The sequence below is a fragment of the Saccopteryx leptura genome, chromosome 7 (assembly GCF_036850995.1).
Source record: "Saccopteryx leptura isolate mSacLep1 chromosome 7, mSacLep1_pri_phased_curated, whole genome shotgun sequence".
In the NCBI taxonomy this organism is placed as follows: Eukaryota; Metazoa; Chordata; class Mammalia; order Chiroptera; family Emballonuridae; genus Saccopteryx; species Saccopteryx leptura.
In genome coordinates, this window is record NC_089509.1 from 91963602 (window position 1) to 91982354 (window position 18753).

General features: G+C 47.5%; 1 protein-coding gene across 2 annotated transcripts in view; it reads left to right on the forward strand.

Moving 5' to 3' along the window:
- NRP2 (neuropilin 2) overlaps positions 1-18753 on the forward strand; it is a 121564-nt gene that overhangs the window by 21633 nt on the left and 81178 nt on the right. For both annotated transcript variants that reach the window (XM_066346358.1, XM_066346357.1), the window contains exon 3: positions 14865-15046. In XM_066346358.1, coding sequence (XP_066202455.1) covers positions 14865-15046 — 182 coding nt within the window. The remainder of the gene's footprint in view (positions 1-14864; positions 15047-18753) is intronic.

Consider the following 18753-nt stretch of genomic DNA (forward strand, 5'->3'; position numbering starts at 1 on the left):
ACCCAGCCAACATTGACTTCCTGTGCTTAGTAAACACCCTCGATTTCAGTCAAACAGCCAGATACAACCTTACATCTGCATGGGACCCTCGGAGAGCCCGGCGCTCAGACTCTCCACCCCGCCCCTCCCCCTCAGTGTCCAGCTACACAGCTGCATGCTCCCCTCTATACCCCCTTGGTTTCCTGATTTCTCCAGGTTTCTCCTATGGACCCCTGACTCTAAACTCAGAGCATTGCATATCACCTTGATTTGCTTGCTTGCTTGCTTTTAGTTCATGTGTGGTCATCTTATGTTCTGAGCATGTAAATTCTCTAAGGGGCATGGGCCACCTATTTCTTGTCTATATCCCTAGGGCACCTAGGCCTAGAGGGTGCTAAGCAGGTGTGTGCAGGTGATTGTTTTAGTGATATTTTATGTTTGAGATGCCAAGACATAGGTCAGCATGGCATGAACCAGCATCGGAAGGCTGACAGAGCTGTCTTCTGTATTTGTCCATCTTGTGATGTGACATAATGACAGCAGAAAGATCAGACGCAGGCTGTGGCTGTCTCTAAGCTCTCTGTAATTTGGTCTCTTCCCTATAAAATGTCAATAGACCATTCATTTATTCATCCAAAAACAGTTATTAAGAACCTACTATGTGCCAAGCATGCTAGAGCATTGGGAATGCAGTGATGAGTAAAATTGTACCCTTTGCCTTTGGGGACTTAGGGTTCAGGAGGAGGAAGCAAGTAAAAACATAGACTCACTGATGATAAAGTTGCCACATGCAGAGCGCATTCACCTACGCATTCTCTTACATCATCTCATTTGATTCTTGCAACAAAAACCCGTGAAGTCATTCTTACATTTTTCATTGTATAGTCAGAGAGACTTGTGCTCAAAGGAGTTAAGCAGCTGACCCAAGTGGCAGGGAAGGGTTTTTAAGCTGGAATACCCTACTTTGAAACCTGTGCTCTTTACTCTTAATGCTTTACTGCCTCCCCCAACACCATGCATTCTGACTGGGGACATGATAATGGACATGTATGTGAGCCCACAGCACTGAGATCCAGCCCAGGCCAGAAATAACAGAGAAAGCTTCCTGGAGGAGGTGATGCCTGTACCAATCCGGAAGAAGTTAACCAGGCAAAGGGGACGTATGTATGGGTGGTGATCCAGGCAGAGAGCAACATGTCAAAGGCAAGCAGAAATCTATCTAATGACTTCAGGACCATAGTAATTAAAGGACTACCCTTGTGACTTGCTGATGCAAACCCTCTTATTGGCAAAAAGGTGCCTGAGCATTGCTATTTAATTTTGTTTGCTGGCCAGACAATTTCCACCATTTCAGAGAGAGGCTGTGGTCAGGAAGCAGGAAAGACTGAGATTATGGGGATTCTCTGCTGCCCCTACCCTCCCTGATCAGGGTCTCTGGGTCTCATACCTTATGCCCAGGAACCCCAGTTTAATGCCTGAAAGTGGGGTTGCCTGGGAAAGTCCAAGTAACACTTTGGATTAGGCTCTGCTCATCAGTTTACTCCTACATAGGACTATGTCTGAGGAAGAGATGGCGGGAGGTCACACTGTCCGACTGGAGGTATAGCTCCAGCTGGTGTCCGCCTGAGTCTCTAGAAATCAAAGCAGAAGGAGAGTTCTCTGTAGTTCAAGAGTGTGTCTTGCACTCAGGATAGACCTTCTGGCAATTACTCACGACCTTATTCCAGATGTACTGGCTGCCCAACTACAGAAATATCCTGATTCCCCCAAGGAACCAATGAGCAGCAACACTTTTCTGTATTGCAACAACCCTGCTCATAACAGAAACAGCGCCCCCTCCAGGTACATGGAGCAATAAAACAATAAACGGGAGCGGTCCTGCTGACTCCAGCTCAGCTGGCAGCTGACCCCACATTTACCAACCTTGACCAAGGACTCCACCCAGAAACTTAGCTTGCTGAAGGAATGAGAAAAAACACCACAGACTGTTCTCCTCCTACCAAGGTTAAGGAACAGTTGGCAGTTTGTTTTTAAACAGGCGATGTCGCAATCGCCGCTCTCCAAATGCAAGCTTCACCATGGACGTCCGTCTTAACAATGTGCTTTATCTCCTGGTTGAGAAAAATCACTTGAGATTTTGTAACACACAATCCCACTTGTTCTGCCTCTCAGCCCCGGCACCTTCTCTGAACCCAGAGGTCCCAGAAGGCCTGCATCTCACCCCATGTAACTCGGTGTAATTCTCTCGTCTAATTACACCCGGTGAGAGTGTCTTCAGACATTCAGTGGGAGCTCTGGGTGTGGAGGGGATAAAGAGGAAAAGGAAACAGACCAAGTAAAGAAATTAGATTTTTCTAAAAAAGGATTTGTGTGTTTGCTTTTGGTCATGAGTCCTATGAGGGGAATATATATAGATATATATTCTCTTTTGTCCTTTTTAGTGGCAAACAGGCTTGAATCCTTTGGATTAAGGGAAACCCATCAGATAATTTAATTCTATTCTCCTGCTTCTGCCTCGATAAGTCATCTTTTTTTTAATTATTATAACTCTTTTTTTTTAAGACTTTATTCAATTTTCAGAGAGGAGGGGAGGAGCGAGAGAGAGAGAAAGAGAAGGGGGAGGGGCAGGAAGCATCAACTCCCATAAGTGCCTTGACCAGGCAAGCCCAGGGTTTCAAACCAGTGACCTCAGCGTTCCAGGTCGACGCTTTATCCCACTGCGCCACCACAGGTCAGGCTCGATAAGTCATCCTGGAAAAAAATGTTATCAGCCATCCTTGTCTTTCCTCCTAGAAAAGAGCTTCCATACTTGTCCTTCATTAGAGGGCCTAGCGCCTCACAACTCATCTCAGTTGATTGCAGAGTCAACGGAGAAAAATGTTAACTGGGTCAACATAAAACTTGAAAGGAAAGAAAATGTGAGTTGGGCTTAGGTTTGGGAGAGGAGCAAAGCATAATCAAGAAAAATCCACATGATTTTTTATGCTTTTTTTTTTCTCCTCGCTTTGTAGCTAAGCAACTTGGCAGTCTATGTGTATTTTTCTCCTCTGCCTCAACTGTATGTTTGTAGGCGGTGAGGAGGGACTGACAGTGAGACAATAACAGCAAACATTTATTGTTCTCCTAACAAGCATCAGACGCTACTACACCAAGAACTTTCCATGTTTCACTTCGATAACAAGCCAGTGGATCTGGTACTACTGGTATTCCCATTTAGCAGATGGGGTTACTGAGGCCCCGAGAGATCGCACAGGTAGTAATGGTAGGCCTGGGATTTGAAGCCTGCCGCCAAAGCTGCTCTCTTACACCTGTGTCCCTGTACTTAGAGCTGTCATCTGCTGTCCCAGTGCTGAGGTATTTGGGACCTCTCTGATTTCCTCAGCTATTCTTAACAAGTCTTTTCCTTTCCTCTTTTTTATTCCTTTTCTTTGCCTCTTCCTGCCGTGTGGTCACCTCCGGATGCCAGCAGGGCAGTCAAGGAGAGAGAGATCTTTCTGTCTATAAATACAAGCTGGAGGTCTTGACTCTCCATCAATAAGTCTCGGTCAGCCTCCCTGTCGTCCACCTCCTCCTGCCCTGATCTCCTCCAGCCCCCCCTCACCCTCACCATCCTCTTCAAATTCCCTGCTATCCCCCCCCCCACCTTGCTCTCTATCTGGAATCCGAAGATGTGAGGGCTAGTAATAGAGTGTCAGCGGAAGTAATTGATTCCTCACACAGAGAGAATTCTCCTGCCTTTAGTGTCAATGGAGCTGAACCAGAGTCTTGGAGGGTGAGCGAGACATGTAAACAGTCCATGGCTGAGCTGTCAGGGCAAAGCCAGACACACCAGAGAGCGAGCAAGAGGGAGAACGGTGGAACAAATAATTGTTTTATTGAAAAGGAAAAAAGTAAATAATTTTTCAGCCCAGGCATCGGTGGTTTGAAAGGGATGGTTGAGTGCTGGGAGCAGAAGGGAACCTGATGCAGGTTTTCATGGAAGAGTTTTTCTTTGTCTCCAGGCAGGAGGTTTTGTCCCCACCTCACCCTCCCTTCTCCCATTATCATCATTATTATCATTAAAATAATTACCGTAACAATTACAGTTGATGAGACCTCAGGTTTACAGAGCACCTTTCATCTAAGAGTTCAAAGTGATTTGTCTATGTGTCATCCCTTTGAGAGTGGTAGGAGGGTAAGAGTATGATGAGTATTATTAATTTCTTTTTCTTTCGGTTTTGTCTGCTGGGAAACTGAGGTCCGAGCTGATACCGGATTTAAGCCAAGCCTCAGGGCAGGCTGCAGGGTTAAGTGCTGGGGTAGACTCCTCTTCTGGGGGTCTCTACTGCCCACCAGGGCCCTGACCCTCCTGTGGCTGGCCAGCCAGCAGTTCTGCACACAAAGCAAACGGCACAACACCATGACTGTGGGATAAATAAAGGTCCCTCGAGGTCTGACTCACACTGTTCCCTTCCTGTGAGGAGACTTCCTGCAATCTGGTTCCCTTTCTTGTAGAAGCTGGTGTTCTTTCTAGACATATTTCCTCCTGGTCCACTGGAGCCTCCAACCGAGAGCACCCAGCATTCCAGACCGTTCGTTTGCTGCTTTCACCTGCAGCCGACACCTGTCAGTTCCTTCATGTGCAGGGCGGGTGCTTTCACAGGCACTGAGAGGACAGGACTGCTTCTGCCCCAAGAGCTGCCGCGGCGCCTGCTGAGCGCAGCCATCGAAGAAATCAGCGAGCAAGTTGCCGTCCGAGAGGCGGAAGGCTTTTGAGAGGCGGAAGGCGTTCCAGCTGACTGGCCGCTGAGTGCTATATTCAGAATCTCCACCCTGGCATGGCAGCAGCCTCTTCCTGCTCGGACATTAGTGCAGGCCCATCATTTCCACACCGTGTTGCTTTTTGCACAGCAATGACAACTTTGCCCCTGGAGCCAGGAGAAGCTCTGAGCTCTGTAACCTGAAGCTCCGAATGAGTGAAGATACAAGGACAGGGCACAGCACACTGGCCACCTACTCCCAAATTGTCCCCTGCTTAGATTTCTACATGGCACATTTTTCGGACAAATTTTAAGTTTTCCGAATTTTCTTATGATGCCTGGATTCCAGCAATGGGGGAAAGAAAAATGACCGGGAAGCTCAATCCCTGGATAACAGTAAATGACGTCTTTGAGGCCATGACTGATTCCCTCGTGCCCAGCAGACTCCTGGTTTGCGAACAGCTGGGGAGGTTCTGATTTGCTCTCACAATTAGACTCTCTGGGAGCCAGGGTTAGTGAGCACCTGTCCGGGGGGAGCCTTTTACCCAGCCAAGTGCAAGGACGCTGCCCACACACCAGGCCCAGGGTGATGTGCTCTGATTTCTCCTCAGTGGGTACCGGTCACTTTCTGCCCCTTTGGGTCAGCTCCCAGAGGCACAGAGCCATGATCCCTGTTCCCATTTATGCGGCGAGGCAAACTGAGGCATACGCAAGCATGATTGACTGTGGCTAGCCAGGACGAGGTAGGGCAGTGGTTTTCAACTACCAGTCCTCGGACCGGGACCGGTCCGCCAGAAATTTCCTGCCAGCATCAGGGTGGTTAGCTCTTTCACAGACCAGCACAAGTCCACAGACTGGTGGTTGAAAGTCACCGAGGGAGAGAATCGCTGGTCCTGCTGGGGTTCACCGTCGAGTCCGACGCCAGCCTATTGGTAAATGGACATAAACTGTGTGTTGTTCTTACCTACTTACCTCTCCGGTGTTGTGACAGAATACTAGCATGGGGCTGGCCCAGCTCACTGAGGTGGGGAGGACTTTACAGCAGACAGAAGAAAAAAGACCCCAGCAGTCACCCTGAAAACAGCCTACCCAAAAGCCTTAAACTTCCCCATTGGCACCGGGGTGCGTAGAAAATCATTTCTTATATAAGCAAACACATCTCATCCAAGCTGGCCTCCAGAGCGCTTGCTGGTCCAGGAATGGAGAGATCTGTGGCCACGCGGCCTCAGGAATGTGCCGTGCCGGGGAGCCAGGTCAGTGCGGGAAGCGGCGTTCGGCCAGAGGGTCAGGGGAGAGGCGCTGGAGCTTTGTTGTGTGCCCTCCATTCTCTGAGAGTTCATCCGCAGTGACACTGATCAGACGCCCTGTCGGGAGCGGCCTCCTTCCTCACGTTGCGCGCCGTTCTTGGCAGCCCTGCTCTGGCAGGAACAATGAGCTCGGCAGGGCCCTCTCCATCATCCCAGGGCTTCTGCGGAAAAACAACCAGTAATTAAAAATAGATGTTATTTGTAGTTTCCATACTCTTGCCTTCAAGGCTTTTTGGAATAATTCCTTCAGTTTGTTTTGGGTTATTCTCTTCGCATACTTCCTTTGCTGGGTGGTCAGATTTCCTCCCTTCTCAAGAGCCACGGTGACCCTGGCTGCGAGGGGGTTGTGAATAAACTCAAAATATCAGAGATTTGTGGTGGGAAGAAGGGAAGGGAGAAAATGGAGCTGCTAACGGCCGCTACTAAGAAAACAACTGGCACCACTGCAAATACACAAACGAATGTCGAGTCTTGGCACTGTTAGTGTCCGTGGAGTTAGATAACAAAGGATAATAAGTTAGAAAACTGATTACAATAATAATGTAGGAAGAGCGATAATAGTTTGACATCTACTTATTGAGCACCTACTATGTGCCAGGCACTGTGCTGAACTGTCTCTGTACATTAGCTCAGCAAACAGAGAGAAGTTGAGTACCTTGCTGTTCGGAACCTGGCAAATGGGAGAACGGGTGGTTTTGAACTCAGCGTGGCAGGCTGGTTCCAGTGCCTGGGCTCAGAACTACAAGAGAGAAATGAAACCTCAAAAACGCAAGTGACTGAAGCACTACTGACGGATTTGTACAGGAGGAGGATTCTTAGAAACCACCCTCCCTAGCACCCAAGTTGTGAGGCATTTGGTCTCCCTCTAACTTTTGATTTTTCATTTCATCATCACGTGTTTGGTTTCCAAAGGGTCATGTGTATGTCACGCTCCTCTCCACCAAGTAAGTCTACCATCCTACTTTGTAAAACGCAGGCAATGTCTCCCAGGCAGGTTCTAAGGCATCTAACATTATCTTGGGCCTGAATGTATCTTTGCAATCCTTCCAACCATCCCATGAGGTGGGGACGGTTATTTCCATTTTTATAGATGAAGAAACTGAGGCTCAGGGAAGATAAATGCATAAATGCGCTGCCTGTCGTCATGCCACTAGTGAGAGAGAAACTATAGATGGGTCTATCTACAGCGCTCATGTACTGATCTTCCCAGAATACACACACCCTTGTAGATGGATGTGTTTCTGTATAAGAATAATTTAAGATTCATTTTGTTATAGATCCCTTTTCTATGGAAAGGTACACTTACCTAAACACACAACGTTTCTGCATGAGATTACAAGGGTTCCCGACCTACTGGAACTCATCTGTGGGCCTACTAAAAACCCTTGGACTTACGGATCTGTGCTCTAACAGCTTATAAATACACAGGATACTATTTTCTCACTCGATGGGCCATATGTTCACATATGGGTATATATGTGCATATAAAAATACTTCACTTACAAAAATTAATAACACTTGCATGTTAGATTTCTACTGGGTGAGTCTTGAAACCATGAATCCCCAATCTGCTCACTGCTTCTATTGGTGATTTGTCTGCTAATTTTGGCAAGTCCTATAGGCTTTGTTTAAACAAAATAGCTAAATAGAAAGAGCAAGATTCTCTAAATGAGACCGAACGGTTTCTTTGCCCTTGGTGCCTTCTAACATCATTGTGCCCTGCTAACCCGGTATTCCCTCTGCTCTCAGATACTCGTTCAGCACTGAGACAAAGGGCCAGCGGTGAGGTCTGTGTGCCCCTGGAGTTAGACTGGCTAGGTTCAAAGCCTGCCTCTGACTTTTCCTTGTTGTGTGACTTTGGGCAGGTCACTTAACCTTTTTTGAGCCTTCCTATCAGCATCTGCAGATGGATGGTCATTGGAACAGGGCATTGGTGGGCATTCAATGAGGATTGCATGAAATAGTATCTAAACTGAGCGCCTAGCACATAGTAAGTGCTCAGGAAATGGGAGCTCTTCCATTGATACACCAGCTTCTTATCAAGTGAGTGGTACCAATGAAAAGGAGAAATTCAGGGAAATGAAATTGGCTTCTTTAAAAATTCCACCTGATTTGTCCATAAAAGTTGGATGTCCCTACTGTCCCTGAGGCACAGGCGACCTGACTTTGGACCTGAAGTGACCAGAGACCTTAGCATTGTACACACCTGTCCACTAAAACCTCTTTGTGTCTCGGGCAGCTTCTTCCTTGGGGAGTTACATATGACAGTTGTTTGTCCTCCTATTTTCCCTGCAAGTTTTAGTGTAAGGATTAATAAGACAGTGTTTGTAGATGTCTTTGAGCTTCCTGGAAGAAAGACACTCCAGGAGGTGATAAATTCTCTGGCCTGGATAATCTACTCATAAAATATGGAACTTTGAAAGTGTGTGAAGAATCTCAAATCACTTTGACAGCATTTTAATTATAGTTGATTTGTTTGCCGCTAATAGTGCAAATGCTGTCAGCATGATTTGAGATGTTTCTTCCACTTGAAATATTATATTTTGTGTTTTTGAGTCACAAGGCAGCATTTTGGTTTCCAGATACAACCAGAATAGCTCAGGGAATGTGCTGGAACACAAAGGCAGAGAGTATAAAATGGACTAAACTTTAAATTTCTTGTAAAGTGTCACCACAGAGTTCATTCTTCTGAACATGTAACCCAACCTCAAGTCCCTCATTCATGTAGTCACTCAACAGTAAGTTAGTGAGCCCTCCTGTGTGCAATGTACCAAACAAGTATTACAAAGTCAGCAGTGAAAAGGCAAGGCCTTTGCCCTCGTGGTACTATCTAGTGCGAGTACAGACTCAAAACAAATATTTTTAAAGATTATGAAGATGGCTACGAAGGCAATAAGAGGGGGGTGAAGCAGAGAATAAGGGCATGCCATCTGAAATAGAGCGGGCAGGACACGGCAGGTTTCTCCGAGGAGGGGCCACTTGCACTGAGAAGAATGAGAAGGTACCAGCCGATAGAAAAGGCTAAGAGTATTGTAGGCAGAGGGAAGAGCAAGTGCAAAGGCCCAGAGGCTGGAGAAACCATGTCATGTACCAAATGTGCTGTCCTGACCGTTTTGTGATATAATTAGCATGAAGGGAGGCGTTGCCTGGTTGGTCGAGGTTATGGCTTCAGGACTGGGTGGGGCACAGTTCTGATGTGTCAACTAAATCCCAGAGGATGGGCACAGCATTTTTCCTCAGAGTCCCAGGTACTCACTCACCTATGATATAGAAATCCCCACACAAGGTGGATGCTGGGAGGGGCTAGACATCATCGTGCCCCACTAGAAGGGCCTCAGTGTGCTGACTCTTCCCTCACGGCTGGTTTGGCCAGCCTTTGGTGGCTTGCTGGGAAGTGTCAAGTGTGGACGGAGTCGTGGGGACCAGAAAGCCTTTCTTCCTGTTTGCCTAGTGATGAGAGGAAGAGATGCGATTGTTGCTTTTTCATATCTCTCCCGTGGACTCTTAAAATTAATTCCACTGTCAAGATTCCCACGCCCCAAATGTGGGTTTGGGGAGAGAAACTAAGACTTTGAAGTCAAGAAGGAAAGTACAAAAAGCATTCTCTAGACAAATGCTGAACATGCAGGTGTCAGATCTATGAGGAGAAAAGAAAAAAGGCACTTGGGGAACATTTTAGAGACCAAAAAAAAAAAAAAGAACCAGGGAGCAGAGAAGCTACTTCAGCTTCGGAATGTAAATAAATAAATAAGATACTAAAAGGTAGCATTAAAGCGTTAAAAGGAGTTTTTTCACTTAAGGGAGATTATGAATAATGAAATGCAAACATGATGGTTCATATGTCCATTAGCTGGTTTGTGTGTCCTCCCAGAAAATGAATGGTGGTGTTTTAAGAAGAACAGCTGTTCAGGTTATCCTCCTGGACTGTTCAGGGGTGAGCCCTGACTTTGTGCCCAGATTCCTTTACCAAACAAACGCTGGATCTTATATGCTAGACGCAGAGCCTAAATTTATTCCTAGGCCACAAACTTCCTAAGCTACTGCGTGCTTTCACAAATGAGCCTGACAACACTGAAATTTCTGAGATTTACTCCAGCTGTGGCAAATCCCTAATAAAAAAAATTTCCCCAAATGAGTCAGTCACACAGGAGGTAAATGAGACATTCTGTGTGAAGTCAGCGTGTCACTTGGAGTGTGCCTTGTCTAGGAAAAGCCCAGCCAGAGAGGGCTTGTCCACAGGGCAGAACCCAGTCACTGGAGGGAGGGGAGATTTTCCCACCAAATAATAACTCTAGGTAGCTTTCCCCGCAAGCAAAGTGGACAGGAAAAGCCAGCTTTCCTAATCTCAACGCAGGGCTGATTATTTGTTTCACAGAGGATTTGCCAGAGCGGCCCTTTAAATAACAAGCTCAGAGAGAAAATTTATAATACTATCGACTTATATGAAAACGTTTTTCCAGAGTGCATCTCTTCACTCTGTGTGGATGCGGGTGTGTTAGGATGCATGTGTAGCTGTCAGCATCCCGCAGAGGGGTGTGGGACCATGTATCCACTGGGGACGTTGAGGCCAGCCTGTAGCGGTGGCTCTGGGGGCCAGCCCTGTTTCCTCGCTGATTCTGCTGACCCCTTAAATGGCTTCTGATGAAGGAGCCAGCAGGATGTCGGGCCTCTCTTTGTTCTTTCTGGAGAAATGAGCACCGCAAAGACTGGAGCCGTCTGGTGGTCTTCATAGAAACATTTGTAAGTGCTGGTTGAGCGTGGGTCACGTCCTTGGCTCTGTTCTAGGGGCCCCCACGGGCTGTGTCCTATTCAGTCCTCACTGCAGGTCTGTGAGATGGAAGAGGAGGAGGAGGAAGGTGATATTTATCTTTTCATCTGCTAAATTATGAAAGTGGGTTCTTCTGCCAGCTCTTCTACTTTGAAAAAAAAACAACAACTGTGAATGGAAACAGTTTTATTTTATATATTTATAGTTTATTAGGGAAATGTATGCTTCGTGTAAACAATTCAGATAATAGAGCAAAGAAGAAAGTAAAAATTACCCATTATCCCACCACTCATCCGTCTCCCACTGTTAATATTTTAGCATACACTCTTTGGCGGCTTTTTTTAATATATATAATTATATGCAAGGAAATATATATACAGGGTAGGGAAAAGTCGGCTTACAGTTGTTCATATGGAAAATAATACAAAAGTTAATAAATGACAATACCAGAATAAACTCTGTGTTTTGTGTACTCACAACTGTAAACCTACTTTTGCCCCACCCTGTATATATGTACGCACGTTTTAAAACACATCTTTAAAAATAATCCACTTTTTTCAACTTGCCAATATATCGTGAACTTTTCCCCCCATAAAAACAAAGAATATAGACCTACAGCACTGCTTGCTCTAGCAGTGGAGTATTCTGTTTCATCTGTATTTCAAAACTGATGTACCTGTCCTCTGTCGCTGGGCGTTTCGACAGGATGCTGTTTATAAACAAAGCATCTTTTCCCGTTCTATATGCTGCTTCTCCTATGTCTGTGCACAGAGACTCACATGCCTCTTTGCACCGTTGTCTGGTTGTTTTCTTAGGGAAATTCCCAGCAGCGGGATTGCTGGAGTAAAGGGTATGTTCGTGTTAACTTTCGTCACATGTTTGCCGAGACGCCCTCCGAAACGTTTGCACAGACGTACACTCCCGCTCACACCACACCTCTCCCCCTCGCTCTGTCTCGGGGCAGGTCGCTTCCGCTCTGGGCTCAGCCTCTCACCTCTGAAATGGGTGTGAGAACAACGGGTCACAGATAACACTTATCAAGCACACAGGGACAGCCAGGCTGTGTACTGACACGATCTATAGATGACATTGGTCATTTAAACCTCACGACAACCCTAGGCAGAGGCGGGTTTAACAGCGGGAGCACCTGGCGCGCACGCCCTGGGCCCCAACTTCTGAAGGGCTCCGCAAAACCCCAACTTTACACTCTTTTCTAATGTAAGGGGCCAAATAATTTCTTCTGCACCCAGGGCCTCAACTGACCTTAATCCACCTCGGACCCCAGGAGAAAGGTTCTAATGTTTCCGTTTCACCTTTATCATCCCCGTTTCTAAGGCACCCAGTGAATAAGGCTGGGCTAGGGTCCAGACCCAGCTGTGTCACTTCTGGCACGGGGCGGGGACTGTTTCTTACAGCGCCATGCACTTGCGGGGACTGTTTCTTACAGCGCCATGCACTTGCTGATCCAGGTACACCGGGTAACATCTGCTGGAGGAACCCACGTGGCTTCTCCACCGCTGTGCGTGCCGGGGAACATCACCATTACTCAGCGGGGCGTGACCGGCCAGCAGTATCTACCTCGGTGTGGAAATAGTAAGGAGGGAATTTCCAGAAGCTTTGGGGAATTTCCTTTGAGAACCAACTAAGTGTCTTTTCACTTTTGTTTTAGAAGTGAGGAAGGGTGTTTTCAGAGTCAGCAGCATCTCCCACACTGAAATCACGGCAGAACCCAGACTCCTCCAGCCCCACTGCCTGTCTCAAGCTGTGGCCGCTGCTCCAGAGCTCCCCAGATGGCTCTGCCGTCACCTTCCCCAGACCTGACCAGCGTCTGGGTTTCTTCTGACTGTAGGATTCCAGCTCTCTGGGATCCAGGCATGAACTAAGGCTGGTCCTCGCCCTCTGTACTCTCTTCGCCGGCCCGTTTCTTTGGAAGTGGTTGAGCAATCTGGAAGGCGGCTCCCAGGGGCTGGAGTGAGCCTCGGGAGACTCTGGCTCGAGCGGTCCACTTCTGCAGGTGGCCAGCCCACACAGACCCTGTGGGGGGCAGGCACATCCCAGGAGGGTAGCCTTTCCAGATCTTCTTTTTATTTATTTATTTATTTTTTCTTTACAGGGACAGAGAGAGAGAGAATCAGAGAGAGTGATAGATAGGGACAGACAGACAGGAATGGAGAGAGATGAGAAGCATCAATCAGTTTTTCGTTGCGACACCTTAGTTGTTCATTGATTGCTTTCTCATATGTGCCTTGACTGAGGGCCTTCAGCAGATTGAGTATAACCCCTTGCTCGAGCCAGTGTTCTTGGGTCTAAGCTGGTGAGCATTTTTTATTTTGCTCAAGCCAGATGAGCTCGCGCTCAAGCCGGCGACCTTGGGGTCTCGAACCTGGGTCCTCGGCATCCCAGTCCAACGCTGTATCCACTGCGCCACCGCCTGGTCAGGCCAGATCTTCTTTTTAATAGAAAGAAAGAGATTCTTCCATGATGTTTTACTAGGTTGCTCCAAAATAAAACAGGGGTGGAGGGGGGGGGGGGAGGGGATAGTTTTCAGTAAAGAATGGAACTGTGACCAGCAAGGGGAAGGGAACTGGTGGGGAAATTTCACACCTCAGCAACTGGGACTCCAGAGAAGGAGCCCTGACAGGGCCCAGTGGATATCCTCAGAGCACACAGCAAGGCTGGCAATGTGTGTCTGCACAGATACAATGCTGCAGTATGTGTGCACCGTCCTGTGAGCCTAGCCAGGGATGGCTTTGAGGTGGCTTTCCCCACCCGGGGCCAGTTTGATTGTGTTTGAAATGAGCTTGGGCCCTGGTGGTGTGTGTAGGGAGGGCAGCCCCCTCCGCCTCCTGCTGAGGCTAGGAGGTATGTGTTAGAGATGCGGGTCCCTGGGGATTCACCCAGCGTGGTGTTCGCTGGGAGAAAGGTTTTTATTGCCTTATCTGATATGATGCTCATTCCTTTTAAAAATGTGTTGTAGACCAGACATTGCTGATGTGAACCTCACAGAGTCATCTCAGGGAGGGAGGTGACCCATCTTTGGGGAGTCTTTGTTATCAACAATTAAGATAAGAGAAGAGGGGATAACCTAAGAGAAAACTGAAATGTGGGGGAAGAAACAGGAAAATAAAAATATCTCTGAAATATGCCCAGTGTGCCTGGCTTGGTGCTAGCACCACAGATATATATATATATAAATTCCATTTCTATCCCAACCCTCTGAAGTGGGAATTTTCATCTTCATCTTACAGATGAAGAATGGATGCTCAAGTGGGTTAAGCAATGTGCCATGATGCCGAACTAAGAAGAAGACCAAGGTTCAGAGAGATCATAATGGAAATAAAAATGGTGCTACAGAAGGAAGAACAGAATGTTTTTGAAGTATTTAATAGACTGTTGCTACTGCTCTTATGTGGGCAAGAGATAAGGCCTTAAAATCTAGCCATCTGGCCCTGGCCAGTTGGCTCAGCGGTAAAGCGTCGGCCTGGCGTGCGGGGGACCCGGGTTCGATTCCCGGCCAGGGAACATAGGAGAAGCGCCCATTTGCTTCTCCACCCCCCCTCCTTCCTCTCTGTCTCTCTCTTCCCCTCCCGCAGCCAAGGCTCCATTGGAGCAAAGATGGCCCGGGCGCTGGGGATGGCTCCTTGGCCTCTGCCCCAGGCGCTAGAGTGGCTCTGATCGCGGCAGAGCGACGCCCCCTGGTGGGCAGAGCATCGCCCCTGGTGGGCGTGCTGGGTGGATCCCGGTCGGGCGCATGCGGGAGTCTGTCTGACTGTCTCTCCCCGTTTCCAGCTTCAGAAAAATAAAAAAATAAAAAATAAATAAAAAATAAAAAATCTAGCCATCTGCAGAGGTGCTCCGTTCTCTCTGTGGCTTTATAGTAAAGCAACACAACTCCCTACATCTGTGTCTGACGGCCTGCAAGTGAACAGAAGTAACCTTGGTTGAGCAGTCTGAAACACCCAGGTGTCTAGAGAGGAGAGTGCAGGAGCTGGAATGAGACAAGGGGTCCTTTTCATTTCCTTAACGGGATCTTTTCTCATATGTGCCCCTCCGTATGCCATCCTCACCTAGGTATGACTTCATCGAGATCCGGGATGGGGACAGTGAGTCCGCCGACCTCCTGGGGAAGCACTGTGGGAACATCGCCCCTCCCACCATCATCTCCTCCGGCTCCGTCCTCTACATCAAGTTCACCTCCGACTACGCCCGGCAGGGTGCCGGCTTCTCTCTGCGCTACGAGATCTTCAAGACAGGTCAGTGTGGTCACAGGTGGGAAACCAGGAGCTGGGCCTCTAAGAGAAGAGGGGACGCGGCCATCTGTGTCTGGCCATGGGGCACTGTGTCCGGGACCTGGGTAGTAGTCTAGCGTTCGTAGACAAGTTGATGGAGGAAAGAGAGGTTCAAAGTGAACCTGGAGACAGCCCAAGATGAAAAGCCAGTTTAAGTTATCATCCAACTTGAGAGGGTGAATGGCAGGGTTAGTACTGGGTGCTGCCTGACAGGCCGATAAACGTTGTTTGTGGCACCAAACCTGTGAAATATAATAGAAAAGCACTTTTGGAAAGAATCCGATTTTTCTGTGTTTTTAAAAATCACAGCAATCTTCATGGGGATAAAGTAAACCCGTTGAACTTCTTAATTACTTCATGGCTTACTGTTGCCTTTATTTAGAATTACCTAGAGCAGGAGGACATAACCTTTTTTAGTGTTTAGAGTCCCTACAGATCTCCTTGTGAGCGGCCCCTTCCAGTGGGGTCATGCAGTAGCTTTTAAATTCCGATACGGCTCCTGGAAGTTCTCCTTGCTGATCCATTGTACCACTTCTACTCCTTGAACCGCACTTCCTAAATGCCAGTGAGGCCGATCCCCTGGAAAGCAATAGAAAAAAATGGGAGAAAAAGAGGAGGCAGAGAATGCTCCATGTCGGGTCAACTGCTTCCTTTCCCCCTTATATATATCACTTTGGGCCCAGAGATTTTGGGCTAGTGCTCATTTCCATAACTGGGTAGAGCCAGCTTTCATTCACGAGACACTGGTTCATCTACACCAGGGGTCCCCAAACTTTTTACACAGGGGGCCAGTTCACTGTCCCTCAGACCGTTGGAGGGCCGGACTATAAAAAAAAACAACTATAAAAAAATCCCTATGCACACTGCACATATCTTATTTTAAAGTAAAAAAACAAAACGGTAATAAATACAATATTTAAAATAAAGAACAAGTAAATTTGAATCAACAAACTGACCAGTATTTCAATGGGAACTATGGGCCTGCTTTTGGCTAATGAGATGGTCAATATGCTCCTCTCACTGACCACCAATGAAAGAGGTGCCCCTTCCGGAAGTGCAGCGGGGGCCGGATGAATGGTCTCAGGGGGCCGCATGTGGCCCGCGGGCCGTAGTTGGGGACCCCTGATCTACACGGAAGCACTCCCAGCAGTGCGCTCTTCCCTTCGATATGTGAGCTCATTATCTCGAGACCCAGTGAAGCTGATCCTGCAGCTCTCCCCTCTCCCTTGGCCCCGCGCCACCCCCTAAGAGGCTCCTGCCCCGTTCGACAAGTGTGTTCCCCTCTCCAGCCTGAGTTCTGCGACTTGTGGACGGAGCCTGCTGAAAGGGGAGGCCTTTCATCGGGAGGCCCAAGTCCGGCGCCTGTTGAGTTCAGTGTGAGGGGAGCTATTCATATATATTTTCTTTTTCACTAAACAGTTCTTGAAAGGAAGTGGTAGCTGCTGAAAGCACTTTTTATATCCACTCTGTCTAAATATTTGTCATATTTGTCTGCCTGAGAACAAGAACGTAGAGTCCAGCGAAGGCTTGGGGCCGAGGAAGCTGTGTGACAAACTCGAGTGGGGACCCAGACTCTCCCGGGCACAGGTCCCAAGGAGGTCCGTCTGCTGAGGGGTCATCACGCTTCTCACTACATGAGGTCACAGGGACAATCTGTGTCCAACGGCTCGAGCCGAGTGGGAGGCTCCCGATCCACACTCCCTTGAGTCCTGTGCAGCATTCAGATCCCTGATGAAATGCTCATTGTACTATTTTCTTCCGGGAGCCGTGGGGAGAGAGGAGAAAAGGGAATAAAAGAGTGTTTGCCTTCTTCGAGTGAGGGGGGCAGGTGTGCAAACCCTCAGCACAGAACGGGTGCCTAGTAGATGTTGTTAGATGAATGTATGCAAATAGATACGTAAATTGAAAGAAAAACAATAATATGAAGCAGAATGAGTAAGCACTAAGGAAAGGTATGACTGACATGCTATGGTTATGAAAATGAGGGCTTCGTCCCATGGCTTGGCAAGCAGAGAATCTGGGAAGTCTATTAGAGAGCAAGGTCCCCAGTGCTAACGCTGTCACTCAGCTCCACTGCGCTGACCCTGAAGGGAAAACAGCTCCAAGCCAGGCCTTCCAGGGAGCTGGCCGCAGGAAGTCAGCGGTAGGAGCCAGGACCCTTCGAGCTCACCTCTGTTTTGTGCCTCCTGACTTAGTACTTCGCAACAATGCTGCCGTATCCTCCAGAAAGCCACAGAAAGTGTGAACTTTAACTCTACCCATCATGCTAATTTGAAGGGACAATGTTAAAAGATAAAACACACCACAGGGTGTTATAACACAGCACTGCTATTTTTGAGGACAGGCTGAAATAAGATTTCGCATGAGGCAGTAAGTCTGTGGACTTCCTAGAAACAATTGTGCCAGCCAAGAAGGTGGCCTGGGCGTGGAGAAATGGGGCAGCCTACTTTAAGGAGTGGCGCTTTCTATACAAGGAAGAAGATTTGTGCAGTGGGAAGTATCCCCACCAACAACAGCCATACTTCTGGGGAGTGTAAGAACGAAGGTGAGAGCCCAGTGGTTTCCCCAGGGCCACCCTAAACTTCCATCACACACTTTCCAAAGAGCAACTCTCAGCATGAAAGTCAACTCTGTAAAAAACACATATGGGGTGTGTGTGTGTGTGTGTGTGTGTGTGTGTGTGCGCGCGCGCGCGCGTGCGCGCAAAATTCAACATTCTTCCAGGTCTCATGCCCTGCACTTATGGTTGGAGTCTTGAGAGAAAATACACCATTTACATCATCTGCAAAACATGAAAGAAATTCACAGGCATTCTAAAGAAATCCAAACAAACACAGCTATGTTTGCTGGTCAGATTCATAGAGAAAGAAGGGGGAATCGTAAACACAGATACGCAAATAACCATAGAGAGCGCTCTGGAAACCTTCGACAACACGTTGCCTTGGCAAGACGGCTGCGAAGTGAAACTGACAGACATAAACCCACCACTTGGGTACAGGCAGGGGACCTGCGGCTGCAGAGGGAAATTCATGTCTGCCCTGAGCGAAGTGGTTTATAAAAGAGTCTGTATATTACCAGACTGTCCACATATAAAAGGGTAAACCAAAACAACTCACACACTTCAAGGCTCTCAAATCACCCACTCATGAGCAAAAGAGGGAAAGGAATTTGAAAATAACTTAAAATATAGCTTTGGAGACTGAATCACTGGAAAATATGTTTTTTTGTTTGTTTGTTTTCTGATGCTCCTTGGACCAAAGTTCAAGCAAGATCAAGTTTTCTTTCCTGGTGCTCAGTGACATTTTAGGAACTGAAATCTCTAGTCACTCACAGACAGAGAAAGCCTGGAGAGCCCCCATTTCCCCACTCCCTGAACTGAAGAACTATATTTATATTCTGTAGTCAGACCAAGCTCAGCTTTGGATGAGTCCACCATCTTCAAAACAGCTTGATGCCTACAGATTCTCCTTCCCCTTGCAGGGTTGCTGGAAAATTTACAGTGGAAAAACATGGAGTGGGCATTTCTCATACCAGAATCCTTTGGTATGAAATCATTCGCTAGAACCGAAATCCCCTAGCTTCTATGGACAATCTCAGCCCTGAGTAGACTTGAATATTTGTTGACCAAGCTATTATATTTTTAACCTTTAATCCTTTTAACACATTACAGA